This window comes from Cetorhinus maximus, chromosome 14, assembly GCF_964194155.1.
Source record: "Cetorhinus maximus chromosome 14, sCetMax3.hap1.1, whole genome shotgun sequence".
Lineage (NCBI taxonomy): Eukaryota > Metazoa > Chordata > Chondrichthyes > Lamniformes > Cetorhinidae > Cetorhinus > Cetorhinus maximus.
Window position 1 is genome coordinate 67,972,123 of NC_135892.1, and position 21,271 is coordinate 67,993,393.

Below are 21,271 nucleotides of genomic sequence, written 5' to 3' on the forward strand. Positions count from 1 at the left end.
AGAGGAAGGTGGCGGCCTCTGGATCCCCGGAAACAACTAAGGCTGGAGTCTGCGATAGGGAGGGGGGCAGGGAGGTGGGGTTAAGGCTGCAGGCAGGTAGGAAGAAAGGGGGGATTCTTTCTGGGTGGGCCACTTCCCCGATCAGCAAAGAGCAGCCCCCGAAGGTAGAACCCACCCCCCCTTCCATCCGGCCCTTTGAAGAGAGTATTTTTTTTTTAACAAGGCTGCCCACTCCTTGCCGTCTGCCCACGCCAAACGTTTTATGGCATGGACAGTGAATTATTCATTTAAACATGGCAGGCGAGTTTCCCATTTGGGTGCTGGCCCACCTCCCCCGCATTATGGGGTAAGATTGGGGTGTGGGGGAAGCTGGTCGGGGGGGCACCTGCCCTATTTTACATGCACCCATTCCCCACCAAAACCACACCCACCAGGAGCATGTAAAATGCAGCCCCATGAATGAGTAACAAAAGCTGAGCAAGATTGCATGCGCTATGTAAAGCAAAATCAGAAACATTACTTAAGATCACCAGATGTATCCTCATGTATTAATATGGGAAATAATAAACAGACTGTGACAGGAAGGGGCAGAGAGTACAATTCTAAGAGTAAATCAGCAGATAAGGCTAGAACACTACAAAAATAATAAAAGGACAAACCTAAAGGCTCTGTATCTAAACGCATGTAGCATTTGAAACAAAACAGATGAACGGATAGCGCAAATAGAAATAAATAAATACAATCTGATAGCCATTACGGAGACATAGCTACAGGATGATATAGATTGGGACCTGAATATTGAAGGGTATATGACATTTAGGAAGGACAGGAAGTTAGAAAAAGGTGGAGGGGTGTCTCAGTTAATTTTAATAAATAATCTCAGAGTAAAAGATCCTCTAGGAAACAGTGACCATAACATGGTAGAATTGAGCCTTCAGTTTGAGAGTAAGAAATTTGGGTCGGAAACCACTGTGCTAAACTTAAATAAGGGTATTTACAAAGGAATGAGGGCAGAGTTGGCTGGTGTGGACTGGGAAAGGAGCTTAGCAGAAAATATGGTTGATGAACAATGGCAGACGTTTAAGAAAATAGTTCATGACTCACAACAAAGATATGTCCCATTGAGGAAGAAAGATTCTAGGAAAGGGATAAACCAACCATGGTTAATCAAAGAAGTTAAGGATAGTATCAAATTGAAAGAAAAAACATACAATGTGGCAAAGATTAGTGGTAAGCCAGAGGATTAGGAAAGTTTTAAAAACCAACAAAAGATCACCAAGAAAGTAATAAAGAGAGGGAAAATAAACTTTGAGGGTAAACTAGCAAGTAATATAAAGGCAGACAGCAAGAGATTCTTTAAATATATAAATAGGAAGAGAGAAGCCAAAGTGAACATGGGCCCTTAAGCGAATGAGGCTGGGGAAATAATAATGAGGAAATGGTAGAGGAGTTGAATAAATACCTTGCATCAGTCTTCACGGTAGAAGACACTAATAGCATTCCAAAAATACTAAATAATCAAGGGGTAAAGGCAGGGGAGGGGGAGGAAATAAATACAATAACTATCACTAGAGAAAAAGTACTAGGGAAACTAATGGGTTTAAAGGCTGATAATTCCCCTGGACCTGATGGGTTGCATCCTAGGATATTAAAGGAAGTAGCTACAGAGATAGTGGATGCACTGGTAGTAATCTTCCAAGAACCCTTAGATTCTGGAAAAGTTCCAGAGGATTGGAAAACTGCCAATGCAGCTGCCTTATTCAAAAAGGGAAGGAGACAAAAAACAGGTAACTATAGGCCAGTTAGCTTAATGTCCATCATTGGGAAAATGTTAAGAGTCTATTATAAAAGATGTAATAGCAAAGCATTTAGAAATGCATAATTTAATTGAGCAGAGTCAGCATGGCTTCATGAAGGGGAAATCATGCCTGACAAAGTTATTAGAATTCTTTGAGGAGGTAACAAGCAGGATAGATAAGGGGGCACCAGTAGATGTAATATATTTGGATTTCCAAAAGGCGTTTGATAAGGTACCGCACATAAGGCTACTTAATAAGAGAAAAGCCCATGGTGTTGGGGGTAGTATATTAGCATGGATAGAGGATTGGCCAACCAATAGGAGAGAGTTGGGATAAGGGGTGCATTTTCAGCATGGAAACCTGTAACTTGTGGAGTGCTACAGGGGTCAGTGCTGGGGCCACAATTATTTACAATATATATTTATGGCCAGAAATTTCCCCCCGTTGGTTGGGTGGGGGTTGGGGGGGGGGGGGGAGTTGTGTGTGGGCGGCCGGGGGCAGGCGCGAACCCGATTGGTGCCCCCTATCGGGTCCGCGCCACCATTTTACGTGGGTGGGCCAATTAAGGCCTGCGGCCTGCCCAGCATGATGCTCGCCCAGAAGCGCTGAGCACTCTCTGTGCAGGCGGGGTGGGGGGGGAGATTCCCTGAATGGTTCCCTACGCTCATTCGCGCATGCACGTGAAAGAGCACAGTGATTGCCCTGAGTCATGAAGGTGTCTCAGTGAGATTTGTTTCAGTGTTAAACTTTTAAATAAAGGATTTTTAAACTTTTGAAACATGTCCCCTCAGGTGACAGTGTCACTTGAGCTGGGACATGTTAATGAAATTTTGGAAAACATTTTACTGATTTTTTAAACTTTTTTTTTGTAAAAATATACTTTATTCATAAAATATCTTCAATCACATTCAAAACCATTTCAAAAACAACATTACAAGGGTACAATCCAGGTTAAACTTTTACAAAATGTATCACCAGGTGCATCAGTACAAACAATATTACAATCATTTACAGCCTTTCATTTTGATCTGTACAGCCCGAGGGGCTCTAAACAGTTCCCAGTCTCTCGGTGCGCTGTGGTAGAAAGGTCTTAGACAGCGACCCTTCCCCATTGCGCCTTTGCGGCAGCTGCCCCAAGCTTTAGTGCGTCCCTCAGCACGTAGTCCTGGACTTTGGATTGTGCCAGTCCGCAACAATCGGTCGGGGACAACTCTTTGTGCTGGAAGACCAACAAGTTTCGGGCAGACCAAAGCGCGTCTTTCACCGAGTTGATGATCCTCCAGCTGCAGTTGATGTTAGTCTCGGTGTGTGTCCCTGGGAACAGCCCGTAGAGCACAGAGTCCTGTGTCACAGAACTGCTCGGGATGAACCTCGACAGCAACCACTGCATCTCTCTCCAGACTTTCTTTGCAAAGGCACAATCCACAAGGAGGTGAACAACGGTCTCTTCCCCACCACAGCCACCTCGAGGGCAACGTGCAGAGGGGGTGAGCCTCCTGGCATGTAGGAAGGATCTGACGGGGAGGGCCTTTCTCACCACCAGCCAAGCTACGTCTTGGTGCTTGTTGGAAAGTTCTGGCGATGAGGCATTCTGCCAAATGACTTTGACAGCCTGCTCGGGGAACCATCCCACAGGGTCCACCCTCTCCTTATCCCTCAGGGCCTCTAGGACGTTACGTGCTGACCACTGCCTGATGGACTTGTGGTCAAAGGTGTTTTTCTGCATAAATTTTTCCACCAGGGACAGGTGGTACGGCACGGTCCAACTACTTGGAGCGTTCCGCGGCAGCGTGGCCAGACCCATCCTTCGCAACACCGGGGACAGGTAGAACCTCAGCACGTAGTGACACTTGGTGTTTGCGTACTGAGGGTCTACGCACCGCTTGATGCAGCCACACACAAAGGTGGCCATCAGTATGAGGGCGATGTTGGGCACGTTTTTTCCCCCTTTATCTAGAGGCTTGTACATTGCGTCCCTGCGGACACGATCCATTTTCGACCTCCAGATAAAGCGGAAGATGGCTCGAGTGATCGCCATCGCGCAGGAGTCTGGAATGGGCCAGACCTGCGCCACGTACAGCAACAGCGAGAGTACCTCACACCTGATGACCAGGTTCTTTCCCGCAATGGAGAGGGAGCGTCGCTCCCACATGCCCAGTTTCCTTTTCACCATAGCCACTCGCTCCTTCCAGTTTCTAACGCATGCCCCGGTCCCTCCGAACCATATCCCCAGCACCTTCAGGCCGTCAGCCCTGACAGTGAAGGGGACAAAGGATCGGTCAGCCCAGTTCCCAAAGAACATGGCCTCGCTCTTCCCACGATTTACCTTGGCTCCCGAGGCCAGTTCGAACTGGTCGCAGATGTGCATCAGTCTGCGCACCGACAGCGGATCCGAGCAGAAGACGGCGACGTCGTCCATGTACAGGGAGGCTTTTACCTGAGTGCCTCCACTGCCTGGGATCGTCACTCCTCTTATGCCCGGATCCTTCCTGATGGACTCGGCAAAGGGTTCTATGCAACACACGAAAAGGACAGGCGAGAGAGGACAGCCCTGCCTGACTCCAGATTTAATCGGAAAGCTATCTGTTTCCCACCCATTGATTGAGACTGCGCTACTGATGTTAGTGTAGAGCAGTTGGATCCAATTTCGAATTCCCTCCCCAAACCCCATTTTGGAGAGCACATCCCCCATGTAGGTGTGCGATATTCTGTCAAAGGCCTTCTCCTGATCCAAGCTGATGAGGCAGGTATCCACACCCCTGTCCTGTACATAGGCAATCGTATCCCTGAGCAGCGCCAGGCTGTCAGAGATCTTCCTGCCTGGCACAGAGCAGGTCTGGTCAGGGTGAATCACCAATTCCAGAGCAGATTTGACCCGATTGGCGATGACCTTGGACAGAATCTTATAGTCCACATTCAACAGTGAAATGGGTCGCCAATTTCTAATTTCCTCCCTTTCCCCCTTGTGCTTGTAGATGAGGGTGATGATGCCCTTCCTCATGGATTCTGACATACTACCGGCCAGGAGCATACTCTCGTACACTCCTAGCAGGTCTGGGCCGATCAAGTCCCACAGAGCCGAATACAACTCCGCCGGCAAGCCGTCGCTTCCGGGAGTTTTACTCTTCTCCAAGGACTCAAGGGCCTTAGTCAGTTCATCAGGAGTTAGCGGTTTGTCCAGGCTCTCCCGCGTACTGTGGTCTAAGACCTCTGTGATAGAGGACAGGAAGGACTGGGAGGCCGTGCTGTCCGTGGGTTTCACGTCATACAATCCGGCATAAAAGGATTTGCTGATCCTCAGAATGTCGGACCGTGATGACTTTACTGAGCCGTCTTCTTCCTTCAGGCTGCTGATCACAGAGCGCTCTCTGTGTACCTTTTGGAAGAAGAAACGTGAGCACGTCTCATCCTGCTCCACGGAGCGGACTCTGGAACGGAAGATGATCTTGGAGGCCTCCGAGGCAAAGTGCGAGGCTTGCTGGCCCTTCACCTCTTGGAGCTCCTCCTTGACATCGACCCCCATCGACTGCAGCCGGAGCAGATTCTGCATCTTTTTCTGGAGTCGGGACATTTCCCTCTGTTCCTTTCTAGCTTTCTGGGTGCCTTTGAGGATGAAAAACCTCTTGATGCTTCCCTTGATCGCTTCCCACCAGTGTGTCAGGGACTCAAAGAGGGGTTTCACGGTTCTCCAACCTTTGTAATCCCTCTTGAGCTCCTCAATGTTCTCTGGGGTCAGCAGTTGCACATTTAGCTTCTTTAAACAATTCTTGAAACATCACCCCGCCCATGGATGAGGTTCCATGAAAGATGCGAAGGCCGCCTGGGCTCTTTGCCTGCCCACCAACCTTAAGGTTGGAAAGGCAGCTCATTTAATTGTTTTAATTAGTTTTTAACAGGCCTTAATAGGCCCTTGACAGTTCAGCAGGCGCGCAGCAGAGTCGGCAGTGCGCCCGCCGAACTGAAAATCTAAATGACACGCGGTGATGTCGGGACGCCCGCCCAACATCACCGCGTGTCATTTTACGCATGGGTGAGTGGGCCCCGCCCCCCACTCGCCGACAGGAAAATGCTGCCCTATGACTTACATGAGGGAAGTGAATGTACTATCGCCAAATTTGCGGATGACACAAAAATAGGTGGGAAGGCAAGTTGTGAGGATGATACAAAGAGTCTTCAGAAGGATATAGACAGGTTAAGTGAGTGGGCAAAAACTTGGCAGATGGAATATAATGTGGGAAAATGTGAGGTTATGGACTTTGGCAGGAAGAATAGAAGAGCTGAATATTATTTCAATGGAGAAAGACTGCAGAAAGCTGCAGCACAGAGGGATTCATGGGTCCTCGTGCATGAATCCCAAAAAGCTAGCATACAAGTTCAGCAGGTAATAAGGAAGGCAAATGGAATGTTTGCCATTATTTCAAAGGGAATGGATTACAAAAATAGGGAAGTCTTGCTAAAACTATACAAGGCACTAGTTAGACCACACCTAGAATACTGTGAACAGTTTTGGTCCCTTTATCTAAGGAAAGATATACTTGCATTGGAGGCAGTCCAGAGAAGGTTCACTAGGTTATCCCGGGTATGGGGGAAGATTTTCGTATGAGGAGAGGTTGAGTAGGTTATGCCTGTATTCATTGGAGTTTAGAAGAATGAGAGGCAACCTTATTGAAACATATAAGATTCTTAAGGGACTTGACAAGAAAGATGCTGAGAGGTTGTTTCCCCTTGTAGGAGAGTCTAGGACCAGCGGGCATAACCTCAGAGTAAGGGGTCACCCATTTAAGACAGAGATGAGGAGGAATTTCTTCTCTCAGAGAGTAGTGAATCTGTGGAATTATTTACCTTAGAGGGCTATAGAGGCTGGGTCGTTAAGTATATTCAACGCTGAGATAGACAGATTTTTAATCAGTATGGGAATCAAGGGTTATGGAGGAAAGGCAGGAAAGTGGAGTTGAGGATTATCAGATCAATGGTGGAGCAGACTCAATGGGCCGAATGGCCTACTTCTGCTCCTACATCTTAATGTCTAATTATGCTATTAGTACATTAAAAAGGGATGACCCAAGTTCAGAAAACCAGGGTGTAGAAGCGGTTTGGGTTGAGATGAGGAATGATAAAGGCAAGAAGTCACTTGTGGGAGTGGTGTACAGGCCCCCTAATTATAACTCACATTAGGACAGAGTATAAAAGAGATAATGGGAGCTTGCCAGAAAGGTATAGCAATAATCATGGGGGATTTTAATCTACATATAGGCTGGAAAAGTCAGATGGGCAAAGGTAGCATAGATGAGGAGCTCATAGAACGTTTTCGGGATAGTTTCTTAGAACAGCACATTCTGGAGCCAACCAGAGAGCAGGTTATACTAGATCTGGTATTGAGCAATGAGATAGGATTAATTGATAATCTTCTAGTGAAGGCACTCCCAGGCAGCAGCAATCATAAAATGATTGAATTTTACATTCATTTTGAGGGAGAAATGAGTTCTTCCAAGACTAGTATTTTAAACTTAAATAAGGGCAATTATGAGGGCATGAAAGCAGAGCTAGCTAAAGTGAACTGGCAAATGAGGTTAAGGGATAGGTCAATAGAAATTCAGTGGCGGTAATTTAAAGGGTTATTACAGAATATACAGAATATATACATTCCAATGAGAAAGAAAAATTCCAAGGGGAGGGCCCACCCTCTGTAGTTAACTAAAAAAACTAAAGACAGCATCAAACTTAAAGGAAATGCATATAAGTATGCAAAGGCGGGTAGCAGGTCAGAAGATTGGAAAGAATATAAAGAACAGCAAAGAATGACAAAAAGTCTAATAAGGAGGGAAAAATTAGATTATGAGAGAAAGCTCTCTAGTAATATAAAGATGGATAGTAAGAGTTTCAATAGGTTTTTAAAAGAAGAAAAGAGCTAACAAACTGAGCATTGGTACTATACAGAGTGCGTTTGGGGAATTGATAATGGAAAGTAGGGAGATGGCGAATTAAACAGGTATTTTGCTTCGATCTTCACTATAGAGCACACAAGCAACATCCTGGAAATAGCTGTAAATCAGGAAATGGAAGGGAGGGAGGCACTCGGGAAAATTACAATCACCAGGGAAGTGGTATTGAGCAAATTGTTGGGGCTGCGGACTGACAAATCTCCAGGTTCGGATGGACTTCACCCTAAGGTCTTGAAAGAAGTGGCTAGTGAGATAGTTGATTTTTTTTAATTTTCCAAAATTCCCTAGGTTCGGGAAAGGTTCCATTAGATTGGAAAATAGCAGATTTAACTCCTCTATTCATAAAGGGAGGGAGACAGAAAGCAGGAAACTATAGGCCAGTTAGCTTAAGATCTGCCATTGGGAAAACGTTAGAAGCTATTATTAAAGATGTTATAGCAGGGCACTTAGAAAAATTCAAGGCAATCAGACAGAGTCAACATGGTTTTGTAAAAGGGAAATCATGTTTAATCAATTTATTGGAGTTCTTTGAAGGAGTCACATGTGCTGTGGATAAAGGGGTGGATGTACCATACTTAGATTTCCAGAAGGCATTTGATAAAGTGCCATATCAAAGGTTACTGCAGAAAATAAAAGCTCATGGGGTAGTGGGTAACATATTGGCATGGATAGAAGATTGGTTATCTAACAGAAAAAAAAAGAGATGGCACAAATGGGTCTTTTTCTGGTTGGCAGGATGTGACGAGTGGTGTACCACAGGGATCAGTGCCAGGGCCTCAACTTTTTACATTTTACATAAATTACTTGGATGAAGGGACCAAAGGAATGGTGGCTAAATTTGCTGATGACACAAAGATAGGTAGGGAAGTAAATGGTGAAGAGGATGTAAGGAGGCTACAAAGTGACATAGGTAGGTTAAGTGAGTGGGCAAAGATCTGGCAAATTGAGTATAATGTGGGAAAAAGTGAAATCGTTCATTTTGGCAGGAAGAATTAAAAGGAAGCTTATTATCTAAATGGTGAGAGATGGCAGAGCTCTGAAATTCAGAGGGATCTGGCTGTCCTCGTGCATGAATCCCAAAAAGGTTAGTATGCAGGTACAGCAGGTAATTAGTAAAGCAAATAGAATGTTATAATTTATTTTGAGGGGAATTGATTACAAAAGTAGAGAGGTTATGCTTTAGTTATACAGGGCACTGTTTTTTTAAAAAAAATTCATTCATGGCCAGCATTTATTGCCCTTGCTCAGAGAACATTTTAAGAGTCAACCCACATTGCTGTGGGTCTGGAGTCACATGTAGGCCAGACCAGATAAGGACTGCAGATTTCCTTCCCTAAAGGACATTATGACAATCAACAATGGTTTCATAATCACCATTAGACTTTTAATTCATGATTTTCATTGGATTCAAATTTCACCATTTGCATTGGTGGGATTTGAACCCAGGTCCCCAGAGCATTACCCTGGGTTGCTGGAATACTAGTTCAGTGACAATGCCATTATGCCACTGCCTCTCCAATGTGGTGAGACCGTATCTGGAGTACTATGTACAGTACTGGTCTCTTTACTTAAAGAAAGATGTAAATACGTTAGAAACAACTCATAGAAGATTTACTAGACAAATGCCAGGAATGGGCAGGTTGCCTTATGAGGAAAGGCTGGACTGGTTAGGCTTGTATCCACTGGAGTTTAGAAGAGTAAGATGTGATTCAATTGAAACCTTTAAAATCCTGAGGGGTCTTGACAGGGTGGATGTGGAGAGGACGTTTCCTGTTGTGGGAGAATCTAGAACTAGGAGCCACTGTTTAAACATAAGGGGTCACTCATTTAAGACAGAAATGAGGAGAATTTTTTCCTGTCACAGGGTTGAGTCTTTGGAACTCTCTTCCTCAAAAGGTAGTGGAAGCAGAGTCTTTGAATATTTTTTAGGCACAGTGTCGTGGTACAGCCGATGGTAAATGCTGAGCTGTTCAAATCCCAGAGGGAGACTTGAAACAACTGCTACAACTTGTTTTGCAATTTGTATAAATTTTGAGATGTGTGCCTTGAATTCAGTAGTAATAAGATCACCAAGTCTTATAGATTTCTTACAAAACTAAATTAAACCTTCGTTAATAGAAGGAACGATTTTAAACACATACATAGATCTACAGGTTACTACTATGATAACTTCTAAATCCCCTACTTAATCTGACTCCCAGTTACACTTCCATTAAGGCAACAGCATAACACATATTTTAAAAGATCCAGGCAAAGAAACATGACACCCTGAACAATCCAATTCAAAGTGAGTTTCCTTAACTTCAGCTCTTTGTAGACAGAAGCTTGAGGCATAGATGCTGAAGGCTTTTCACACTTGTTAGATCTTAAAATGCCTACCTTTACACACAGCCTTCGCTCCTTTATACATATTTTCCCCTTTGAAAGCAAATTCCCATTGTTTGAAGAAGGGTCATACGGACTCGAAACGTTAACTTTGTTTCTTTCTCTCTCCACAGGTGCTGTCAGACCTACTGAGTTTTTCCAGCATTTTCTGTTTATGATTCAGGTTTTCAGCATCTGCAGTATTTTGCTTTTATCCCATTGTTTCACTATGTCTTTGGACTTTACTTCCTGATCATAAAAATCTCTCATAGTACTAATTTTACCAATAATCTTTGAGAAAATAGACACACAGTTTCTGAACTTCACCTGACCAGATGACACATTTCACCCCTCCTTTGAAAATAATATAGTCTAGTTTATTTAAAAATGCAAGTGTCCTTTTACAACTTACATTCTAAACTTCCCCCATGTTTACCTACTTAACATTTCAAACCTGGCTCATCTTCTAATACATCAAAGTCTTCAGACCAGCTGCCTTTTATCTAATTAAGTCTCTGTCTCACACACACACACCACTAATTTACAATAAATTTCAATAACATTATTATATCTTTGTGACAAGAGCTAGATAGATTCTTGATTAACAAGGGGGTGAAAGGTTATCTAGGGTATGCAACAACGTGGGGTTGAGGTTACATTCAAATCAGCCATGCCGAGCTGGCTCAAGGGACCGAGCAGCCTACTCCTGCTCCTAATTCATATGTTCATACATATGAAATGTTAACTCTGCTTCTCTCTCCACACATACTGTGTGATCTGCTGCGTATTTCCAGCACTTTGTATTTATTTAAGATTTCCAGAATCCGCGGTATTTTGCTGACATGAAGTAATTCAAAGGTAAAGGGAAAAAAAACTGTATTCTCACCAGGAGCATCATATTTCAGAACTTCCTGAAAGGAGACAGACATAACAGGATGCTTGAGCTTCTCCCTGAAGTCTGTGATGGTCTGATAGGCCAGGAACACTGCCACGGACATCAGGAGCAGGTAGATAAAGATAAGAATCACAGCAAACGTGTTCTTCAGACAGACTTTACCAAAGATGGAAAAAGGACTTGTGGAGCCAAGTTCACCACCTAGAACAGGGGAAAACAGTAATTTAACTGCAAATTCCTTCCCTCACTTAAGGCCTTACAGCAAGCACTTTAAACTGTTCAGGTTTAACACTGACACAATAAAGTAATAAATCATTCACATCTTGCAGTGACTACTGTATACATAAACACATTGGCTCAGAGCCAAAGTCAGTGAAGCAAAGATGCTCACCGCTGACAATGAAGGGAGTCTCACACAGATCTAGCTATCTCTCTGCCAATACTTTCACCTCCAGCGGTGTGGAGTGGTACTGCAACTGATTACCTCGTTCTTTACTGTAGGAAGAAAGGCAGAGGTATTTCGAGGCAAGGTTTCAGAGACGGGGTCAAGATACAGTTGAAGATTTGCCACAAAAAGGAGTGGAGGGAAGGAAGAATACAAAGGAGGCCATCGTCAGAAGAGCGGGCACGCTGTAGTATATAGTACTAAACAGCTGGGAGCATCAACATTGTTCTCATTTACAAATCCCTCCACACTGATTTTGAATTCAACGCACTGAGGAATGAGGAGCTCAATGGAGGTTGGTGAAGATAGGCAAGAAAGGAGTATGGACTTAGCGTGCAATAGGATGCAGACAGTGGAGCTTTGAGTGATTTGGAGGTTATGTATGTTGGAAGTTTGGGAGACTGGCGAGGAGAATCTCGATCACGGAGGTTAGAAAGGTGTTGCTGAGAGTTTCAGTGCTGGTGGAATGAAGGAAGTACAGAAATGGGCAGTACTCTGAAGGGAGGAAAAGGTCGTGGTTGTTATATTCCAGAAAGCTAGTTTGTGAAGGATATAACTGGAGCCAATTTTTCCATACTTTAAAGCATTTATTTACCAGTTACTGATTATAAGCAAGACCACCCAGCCTAACCATTATATTTAAGTGGATGTCTATTTATAGGGGCACAAGTGAATCGTCAGTTAATGCCCACTATCTGTCTACAATTAAACCCAACTAATATACAATTAGCATTAGCAATGGATAATATTTGTAGTTTGACACTCAGCTCAGGATCAAACAGAACTTTGAAGTTGCAGACAAATCAGGTTCAATTGAAACAACCAGCTCAGGGGTTAGAATTGGAGGCCGAGTGTGGAGCTTTTGACCCAAGTCAACCAGAATGTTGGAGAAACTTTTAGCTTGTCCACAACTTGATGTCAGATTGATGGTGCTTGCGGAATTGAAAGTGGTGAGGAAAAATTAAGAGCTGGATCGATACGCTATGGAATCCGACTCTTGTCCACAATTGCTGAGGCCACATGTGGACAAAGAACCCAAGGTGCTGAGAATTGAACCTCTGGGCACTGAAGATGAACATGGAAGGAGGATGTGGGGATGGGTATGTCAAATTTTGCAGAAGGCTGAGGAACACCAAGAAGGGAAGCCGCTACGATTAAACTTACTAAGGGTGTTTTATCATGCGTTTCAGTGCTGTGGAAGAAACAGGACTGAGGAGATTCAAACAGGGGCAATGGAAGAAGTGAGCATAAAGTTTAATAGTAATAATGCTTTAAAGGAATCTTAGGGAGAAAAAAGTTAGAGAATGGGGATTTAGAACAGGCAGAGAACATGGATGTTGACTGCTATTATGAAAGCTGAATAACAGAATCTGAAAGGAATTGTGGATGTCAGGGAATATTAGACCAAGGAGAGAGTTACATGGTCAGGCAATTTATTAGGAGTCTGAAGGTGCAAGGTTAGTTTCATGGAAATGTGTTTGGGGAACGTGGGGAAATGAAAAGAAGAGAGAATGAAACTAGATCAATATGCGATATTAGGACTGGGGGAAGGAAGGAAGGGAAAGGAGGGGAGGGGGGAAAGGAAGGGAAGGAAGGAAGGAAGGAAGGGAGGGAGGGAGGGAGAGAGGGAGAGAAGGAGGGAATCTTTAAAACAAAAAAAGTTTTACAAGTTCCTCACAATTGATGTTGGACGTGAAGATGAAGGGAGCACTGGAAGAGTTAGACCCAGGTTTTTAGGCCCATGGGTCAAATTTTCATTCGGGGGAGGGGAGCTGATACAGGGGTCAGGGCAGGTGACTCCAGAACAAATGCGCAGGCTGCTGGGTGCAGAGGCGGGCCGGGCACAAGGCCTACCTCTGAGCCCCGAAACTATGCTTAAATAAATAAATAATAATAATTTAAAAATCCCTCCAGCCCTCACCCCACCACCCCTTGCAAATTCCTTATGCCCCATCCATGCCAACCTATGCCCCCCAGCCACTTCCCATTGTCCCCTACCCCCATATCTCCTTCGCCAACTTAGTTTCCCTCTACCCACCTCCATTACCCCATACCAGCTTAGTGCCAACCAATGTCCCTATCCACCACCACCCTTTTCCCTTAACCACTCCATGCCAACTCATCTAGTATCCTTGGACAGTTCCTTGATAGCTGGACAGCTCTTTGACAGTTACATGAGTTTGTGCACAAAAAATGCATAATAATGTTCTCAAAGGGTGCCTTACCTCTCCCAATGGCGTCCCTGGACCCTATCCAAAGGGGTTCCTTACCTCTTCAAAGGGACGCCCTGGCTATCCAAATGCATCCATCAAATTCAGATCTCCTCTTACCTGTTCTAATCTGCACACTCTGGGTTTCACACTCTATTCTTCGAAAATCCCAGAAGTAGCTGGTGATTTAAATAGCCAGCTGTCTCCACGAATCGTGCTTATGCGAACCCCGGCCGACTCCAGTCCTACCCCCACAAAGATGGGAGATGCCGGGTTTGGGGGACGGGACTTTGAAATTTCGGCGAGTTCTGGGATTTTTTCTACAATGGAGAGCCTCTCCATTATGGCAAAAATCCGAGTCTTTATCACCCAAAATCCATTGGGATTTCCCTTACCCTCATGAGAGTAGTTGGGGATTTAATAATAGAGGGGTAGACAAGCTATATTACTTATGTCTGGCTGCACAAGATGCACACACACTTAATGTTCTCAGATGTAAAGGAGCAACTGCAGGAATGTCAGGAGTGGTGGCAATGTTGGGGACAAGGAGATTTTTAAAAATATTCTTTCATGGGATGTGGACATCATTGACAGCAAGGCCAGCACTGGTTACCCAACCCTAATTGCCCTTGAACTGAGTGGCTTGCTGGACCATTTTAGAGGGCAGTTAAGAGTCAACCACATCGCTGTGGGTCTGGAGTCACGTGTAGGCCAGACCAGGCAAGGAGGCAGGTTTCCTTCCCTAAAGGACATTAGTGAACCAGATGGGTTTTTACAACAATCGATGGTAGTTTCATGGTCCTCATTACTGAAACACACTTTCAATTTAATTGAATTTAAATTCCACCAGTTGCCATGGTGGGATTTGAACTCATGCCCCCAGAGTATTAGCCTGGGCCTCTGGATTACTAGTTCAGTGACATTACCACTATGTCATCATCTCTCCCAAACCCACACCAAAGGAAAGAATCTGTTAAACAGATCAACAGATGAGCATTGTCATAGCAGGTGATAGGCCAGATGGGAAAGAGTTAGAAATAAGACAGGATGTTAGGAAGGAACCGCGAGGGTACTGTTCCCCCCCACTCAGGCTCAGGGGGTGAGGTTTGGCGGGCTGGAGACAGACAGGCAAATATGGATGTTGAGTGAGGATAACCTTGTCAGTGATTGAAACATCAGATGTAGTGAGATTGAGGAAGTGATTGCGGACAGAGGTCACAAATGGAAGGATGAGATTGATTTCTCTGCACTCTTGCTGTTTACCAGAGGTGGGGGAAAGTGGGATGGAGGGAGATTTCGCTCAAAGATCAGGAGCCATTCAATGTAGAGGTTAAGTGCAAGAAGTTACGTGGACACTTTGGACAGTAGTGCACAGCAAAGCCTCTGAAGGAGAGATGGGAATGGTGGATGATGAAGAGCAAGATGTTCAAACATCCTTGTGGGTAGGTTTGCTAGTGCTGCTCCGGGGCGTTTAAACTAAATTTGAAGGGGGAGGGGAACCAGTGTGTTAGAGCAGATAGTGAGGTGGAGGAGGATAAAGGTCAAGCGAGGAATGCATGTATAGACAGAAATCAAGGGTCCGTACATGATAGAAATGTTCTCAGGTGCATCTATTTCAATGCAAGGAGTATTGTCGGAAAGGCAGATGAGCTTAGGGCGTGGATTGGCACGTGGGATTACGACATTATTGCTATTAGTGAGACTTGGTTGCAGGTGGGGCAGGACTGGCAGCTCAATGTTCCGGGGTTCCGTTGTTTCAGACGTGATAGAGGGGGAGGGATGAAAGGGGGAGGAGTGGCATTACTAGTCAGGGAAAATCACAGCTGTGCATAGACAGGACAGCCCGGAGGGCTCATCTACAGAGGCCATATGGGTGGAGCTGAGGAATGGGAAAGGTGTGACCACCCTAATAGGGTTGTATTATAGACCGCCCAATAGTCAGAGAGAATTGGAGGAGCAAATCTGTAACAAGTTTACAAAATTGTGAGGGGTATAGATAGAGTAAATGCGAGTAGGCTCTTTCCACTTAGATTAGGAGAAATAAACACAAGAGGACATGGCTTTAGGGTGAAAGGGGAAAGGTTTAGGGGGAACATTAGGGGGAACTTCTTCACTCAGAGAGTGGTGAGACTGTGGAACGAGCTAACACCTGACGTGGTAAATGCGGGCTCACTCTTAAGTTTTAAAAATAAATTAGATAGATACATGGATGGGAGAGGTCTGGAGGGTTATGGGCTAGGTGCAGGTCAATGGGACTAGCGGAATAATATTTCGGCACAGACTAGAAGGGCCGAATGGCCTGTTTTCTGTGCTGTAGTGTTCTATGGTTCTATGGTTCTAGGAAATGTCAGAAGAGAAAGGGAATGTCAGGTGGGATAGTAAGCAGGTAATGAATTACTTTTTTTCAATATACATATTTTATAGCAGTGCTGTCCTTCATGCATACTTAATGGTGTATATTCACTTTCGCCTGGAGTCTTGTTTTTAGTTTGATAAGTAAATGTTTTCACATTGCTGTAACAAAGTACAAGGTAACAAATTCCCCCAAACTATAATATTGAGCATTAAACCTAAAAGTTTATCTGAAGGACACAAAAGAAGACAAAATAAAGTTAAAGATGGTACTGGAAGCATGAGCCCACTTAAAAAAAATCTACTTGCTAAATAGTCAATCAAGCCCTGCATTTCAGAGATAGGTGCTGATTAACATTATTGCTGCTATGAAGACGTGCTTACATCAAATATTGATTTTTATCCACAGGCAAGTCTGCAAAACTCAGCAAAGACAATAGACAATGATCTACACCGCCCGCCCACCCTGCCACCCCCAAACCCAAGGGACTGTGAAAGACCTTCCAGCGCTCTTGACAAGATAATTATGGAAATCATTTACAGCATTCAACAGCTGAAGACGAACTATTCAAGGTTAATTACTTGGATCAAAAACCTTCATTTTTAAGATAGCTCTCCAGACAAGCTAATCAAATTATAATTGGAATAGACAATTATTGTTTGAATTGCTGGCAGTTGAAGGGAGAAGTCACATGACAGGCCAAGCTGTGTGTGCGCTTTGATCACATGGTTTTTGCAGAATTGGTCTAGCAGCTCAGCAAGCTGGAAGCTCGTGCTTATCTCTCTCTCTCCACCCAACTAAAAGCTTGGATCCTGTCTACTAATTTAACTGCATCTCCATTCTGCAGTAGACAGAATTTTTTAATAAGAATTCAATTTCGCAGCAGCATTCCCAGAGAGGAAGAAATAACAATTACATCTTTTAAACCACCTCAGCCCTGGAAGCAAGACCATTGGATTCTAGCTGCAGCCAGTGAAGACAAAGCTACAAAATGTGAACTTCTTTTATTTTTACGAACTCTAATTTGCCCAAATCTATCCTCCGCCACTCTGTAACGTGTATGAGTGTGTGAGCTTTGAGTGTGTGTGAATGTGTGGAAGTCGGAGTGTATTTTATTATTTTACTTAGATCGGTTTAAGTATAAATAAACTGACCTCTTTGTTAAACTCAAGGAAACCTGTCTGATTGGTTCTTTATGAACACAGCACACAAACAGTTAAGTACACATTGAATTGGCAACGATATCCTTAGCAACAGGTTTGTTTACTTTTGATATGAAATGAATAGATGGACGGGGGGGTGTCCTTCGACCCCAACTCACCTGTTCGTAACACTGTAAACCAGATAATATTCCCACATCTGACCACTATTGTAAAGATTTAAAATGGAACCAGATAATACCAACAGTCAATAACCCAAGGGAAAAAGTAACTTCAGAACAGTCACAAGCAGACTCAATTTACCCAAACAATTTTGCTGATCACTTCCTTTAACCAACAAAAAGAGAGACAACTCAACAATTATAATGGCCTTATTTTAATCAGGATTCCAGAGACCAGTTGCTGCAAATTGGCTCTTGGCATTCGCACTACTAATGCCAGCTGATGTATCCCTGTGACAAACTCTCAGGATATGGGTGCCATCTTTAGATATGTAAATACAAGGAGCTGGTTCAAGGAGGACACTTTTCTGGGCTCCAAATTAAAACAACTACAAAAGCAGTTTAAAAGTTATCCCATTCCCAACCGCACAACTATTGAACAGTACAAAATAGAGACCAAGTGCTGGATTATACATTGAGGACAGACTCCCCACGCCCCAGGGTAAATTTTGGGGGCGGGCCCACCTCTGCTTGGCTGACTCGCCCGGCTTTAATTTTTCAGGTGATGGCCCTTTAATTAATACGAGGCGGGATTTCCATCTGTCACCAGGAAGAAGTCCCGCCCCATAGAGCTAGCGACCAATCAAAGGCCAGAAGCTCTGCACCACAGAAGGATCAGTGGTCACTGTCAGTATTACAGGCGGTCTGGGTGGGGGTGGGGGGAGGGAAAAATGGTGGGGGTGGGGGTGGGGGGAGGGGAAAACGGTGGGGGTGGGGGTGTCTGCTTGGCACAGGAAGCCAGGGAAGGAGGAACCCCCCTTTCACTGATCAGCAACCCGCAGGATCAAATCTGCCAGGCTACATGTTGGGTGCAGGCCTCTGCCTTCATCTGTTAAAGCAGAATGGTGGTGGGATGAGCCCCTTAATTGGGTATTAATTTCCCCAAGACCCTCAATTGGGCTACAGACGGGCCGCCCATCTGATACGACCAGTGCCTCCCATAAAATCGTGTGAGTGGGCTGTCAGCGGGCACGATGTCACCACCGGCCCATAAAATTCAGCACCAGGTGATTCTCTGCAGAGAGTTATGGCAAAGTGAGTCTTTCACAACACTTGTTTATACCTTGTATTACTGGTCCATTTACATCATCTTCCTCAGCATCAGCCTCATCCACGAGTTCAGAATTACAAGTTCTTTCCTCTGTCCCAGCATCTGAAAGCTGCAGAGAAAAGTAAAATTTTTATCAAACTACAGTTTTCAAAAACTAGTCCCAAGTGACAGGGCCTACTGAGAACTGAGACCTTCAGAGATCTGGATATTTCAGCAGGGCATCAAAGGCTCAAAGACAGTACTAATTAAAATCAACTCATGTTAGGTCAGGATATTGGAATTAATTATTCTGCATAGGGATTGAGTAAGAATAGATCCAGTTCAGGGTACAGGGAGTCTGGCGTAATCAAACCACTTAAGAGTATTTTGCAATGCATATTGTGCCTGCCAGTGAGAAGTGGGAAGAGAAATAGCAGCAAGTACAAGGGGTTTGCAGGTGGGAGACAGTCCCTCAAATTCCCTGGATGGTCTTCCCACCGCCTTCCTTCCAACTCCGACCTGTCTGCAATTTTACTGTGGGACGGGCAGGGCCTAGGCCGGCCTGTCCTTGACCGAACAATTGCCCAATTAAGGGCCTCAAATGACAACATAACAGCCGTTTCCCACCAACCTCAATATTCAGGCTGGCAGGAGTTCAGGGTTGGTGAAAAGTCATCCTGCTCAGGGGCCTCAGGCGGGAAAATGGCAGGGAGGTGGGGTGGTGAGGGGAGGGCCCTCCTTCAATGGCCTTCTTTCCACATCAGGCACCACCGCCACCCCAGCAACATCTGACCTCTGCGGGTGCGCGAAAGTAAGCTAAAAAAAAAACCCCTGGACTTACATAAGAGCAATCAGCTACCATGTGATATATATGACTGGGTTCTTCCTCACGGTTCTCTATATCTGTGTATGTATAGGCTGCCCAAGACACACAAAAGCGATGTCCCTTTATCTCTTTATGCCTTACCTATGACCGGTTCTGCACAACATGAATTGGCCAAATGGTTGGGCAAATCGTTACAACTAGTTTTGACCAGGTTTTCCACATACACAATGAAGGCCTTCCACATTTGTGAAGGCCTTACAGGACTTGCATATCGATAGCAATGCTGTGTCCATGTGCTCATTTGACATTGCCAGCCTATTCACCAATGTTCCACTTAAGGAAGCCATAGATATTTGCATTGCAGCACTTTATTATGGTGATCTAGACCCGCCACCATTGCCTCAATCAGTGTTCATTGAACTTATGAACTCAGCAACTCGTGCAGTTGAGTTCAGTTTTATTGACACCATGTATGCCCAAATAGATGGTGCTGCCATGAGAACCCCTCTAGGCTCAGCTCTCGCAAACATCTTTGCTGGGTTCCATGAGAAATGTGTCTTCGATGGAATGACGCCTAACTTCCTACCCCCGTATATTTCCAATATGTGGATGATACGAGATACATTTGCTTTATTTAAATCCGCAGCTGCATGTAACAATTTCCTTACATATCTTAATGGGCTCCATCCTGCACTCAAATTCACCTTTGAAATGGAGCAGTCAAATCAACTCCCCTTCCTTGACGTACTGGTTGAGAAATCTGCCAGGGGATTCTCTATCATGGTCTACCACAAGCCTACCTTCACTGGTCAATATGTGTGTTGGGATTTATTTTTTAAAATTTATTCATTCATGGGATGTGAGCATCACTGGCTAGGTCAGCATTTACTGCCCATCCCTAATTTCCCTTGTTCAGAGGTCATTTAAGAGTCAACCACATTGATGTGGGTCTGGAGTCACATGGAAGCCAAGCCAGATGAGGACGGCAGATTTCATTCCCTCAAGGACATTAGTGAACCAGATGGGTTTTTACGACAATTGACAAAGGTTTCATGGTCATCTTCAGACTTTTAATTTCAGATTTTTATTGAATTCATCTGCCGTGGTGAGATTCGAACCCGGGTCCGCAGAGACCTCTGGGATCTCTGGAATACCAGTTCGCTGAGAATATCACTATAGTGATAATACCACTATGCCACTGCTATAAGATTCCACATGCTATAAGATTGGTATCATCGGCAACCTTGTAAAATAGGACCCAAGCCATTTGCTCACCATGCAAGCTTGATGCTGAAATTGGGCACATCAAAGGCATCTTGCAGAATAATGACTACCCTGATCAGATCATTTCATGCTGTATATCCCGCAATTCATGAACGGACCCAAGGCCATCACTTTCGGCCCTGGAAAGTGCCCAGTCTACCTCAAATTACTCAGTAAGGGCAAAGTGTCTCAAAAATTTGAGCAACAGGTGAAGCTAGCTGTTTCATGCTGATACTATGCAGTAGCAACACGAGTGGTATTCGCCACTAACAGGATGCTGCTGTCAAGCCAAAAAAGATGTTCTGCTTATCACACAAATGAGTAATGTTGTATGTGAATTTCAGTGCCAGTGAGATGCTAGGTATGTAGGCCGGACGTCCCAAAGACTGGCAGATCGTATCAAACATCCTATCCCAGCCGCTGTTCGCAACAGGCAGTGTACAGACCAGCCCGTGCTTGCAAAATTCAAAACACAGTGTTCAACATTTGTTGTGATTCCGCCATTGGACAACATTTGCTAAATAATCCTCAATGTGTAAGAATCACACTGACAACCAATTTAAGATTGTCAGTCGGGCTTGCAGTGTGGCACATTTGCATGTACTGGAAGCTACATATATTAATACACAGGGCCCTGTTCTTTGCAGACTGAAAGAACATATACACACATTGTGCCTGTTTCAGCTAAACAAAATAAGTGACAGCCATTTGCTGATTCATTCCTCAGGGCAATGCCTTGACCAATCAGGATCAAGCTGCCTGG

At 44.5% G+C, this 21,271-nt stretch overlaps 1 protein-coding gene across 2 annotated transcripts in view; it reads right to left on the reverse strand.

The window, feature by feature from the left end:
* pacc1 (proton activated chloride channel 1) overlaps positions 1–21,271 on the reverse strand; it is a 54,191-nt gene that overhangs the window by 25,837 nt on the left and 7,083 nt on the right. For both annotated transcript variants that reach the window (XM_078557035.1, XM_078557034.1), the window contains exons 2-3: positions 18,453–18,549; positions 10,992–11,201 (exon numbers count right to left, since the gene is read on the reverse strand). In XM_078557035.1, coding sequence (XP_078413161.1) covers positions 10,992–11,201; positions 18,453–18,549 — 307 coding nt within the window. The remainder of the gene's footprint in view (positions 1–10,991; positions 11,202–18,452; positions 18,550–21,271) is intronic.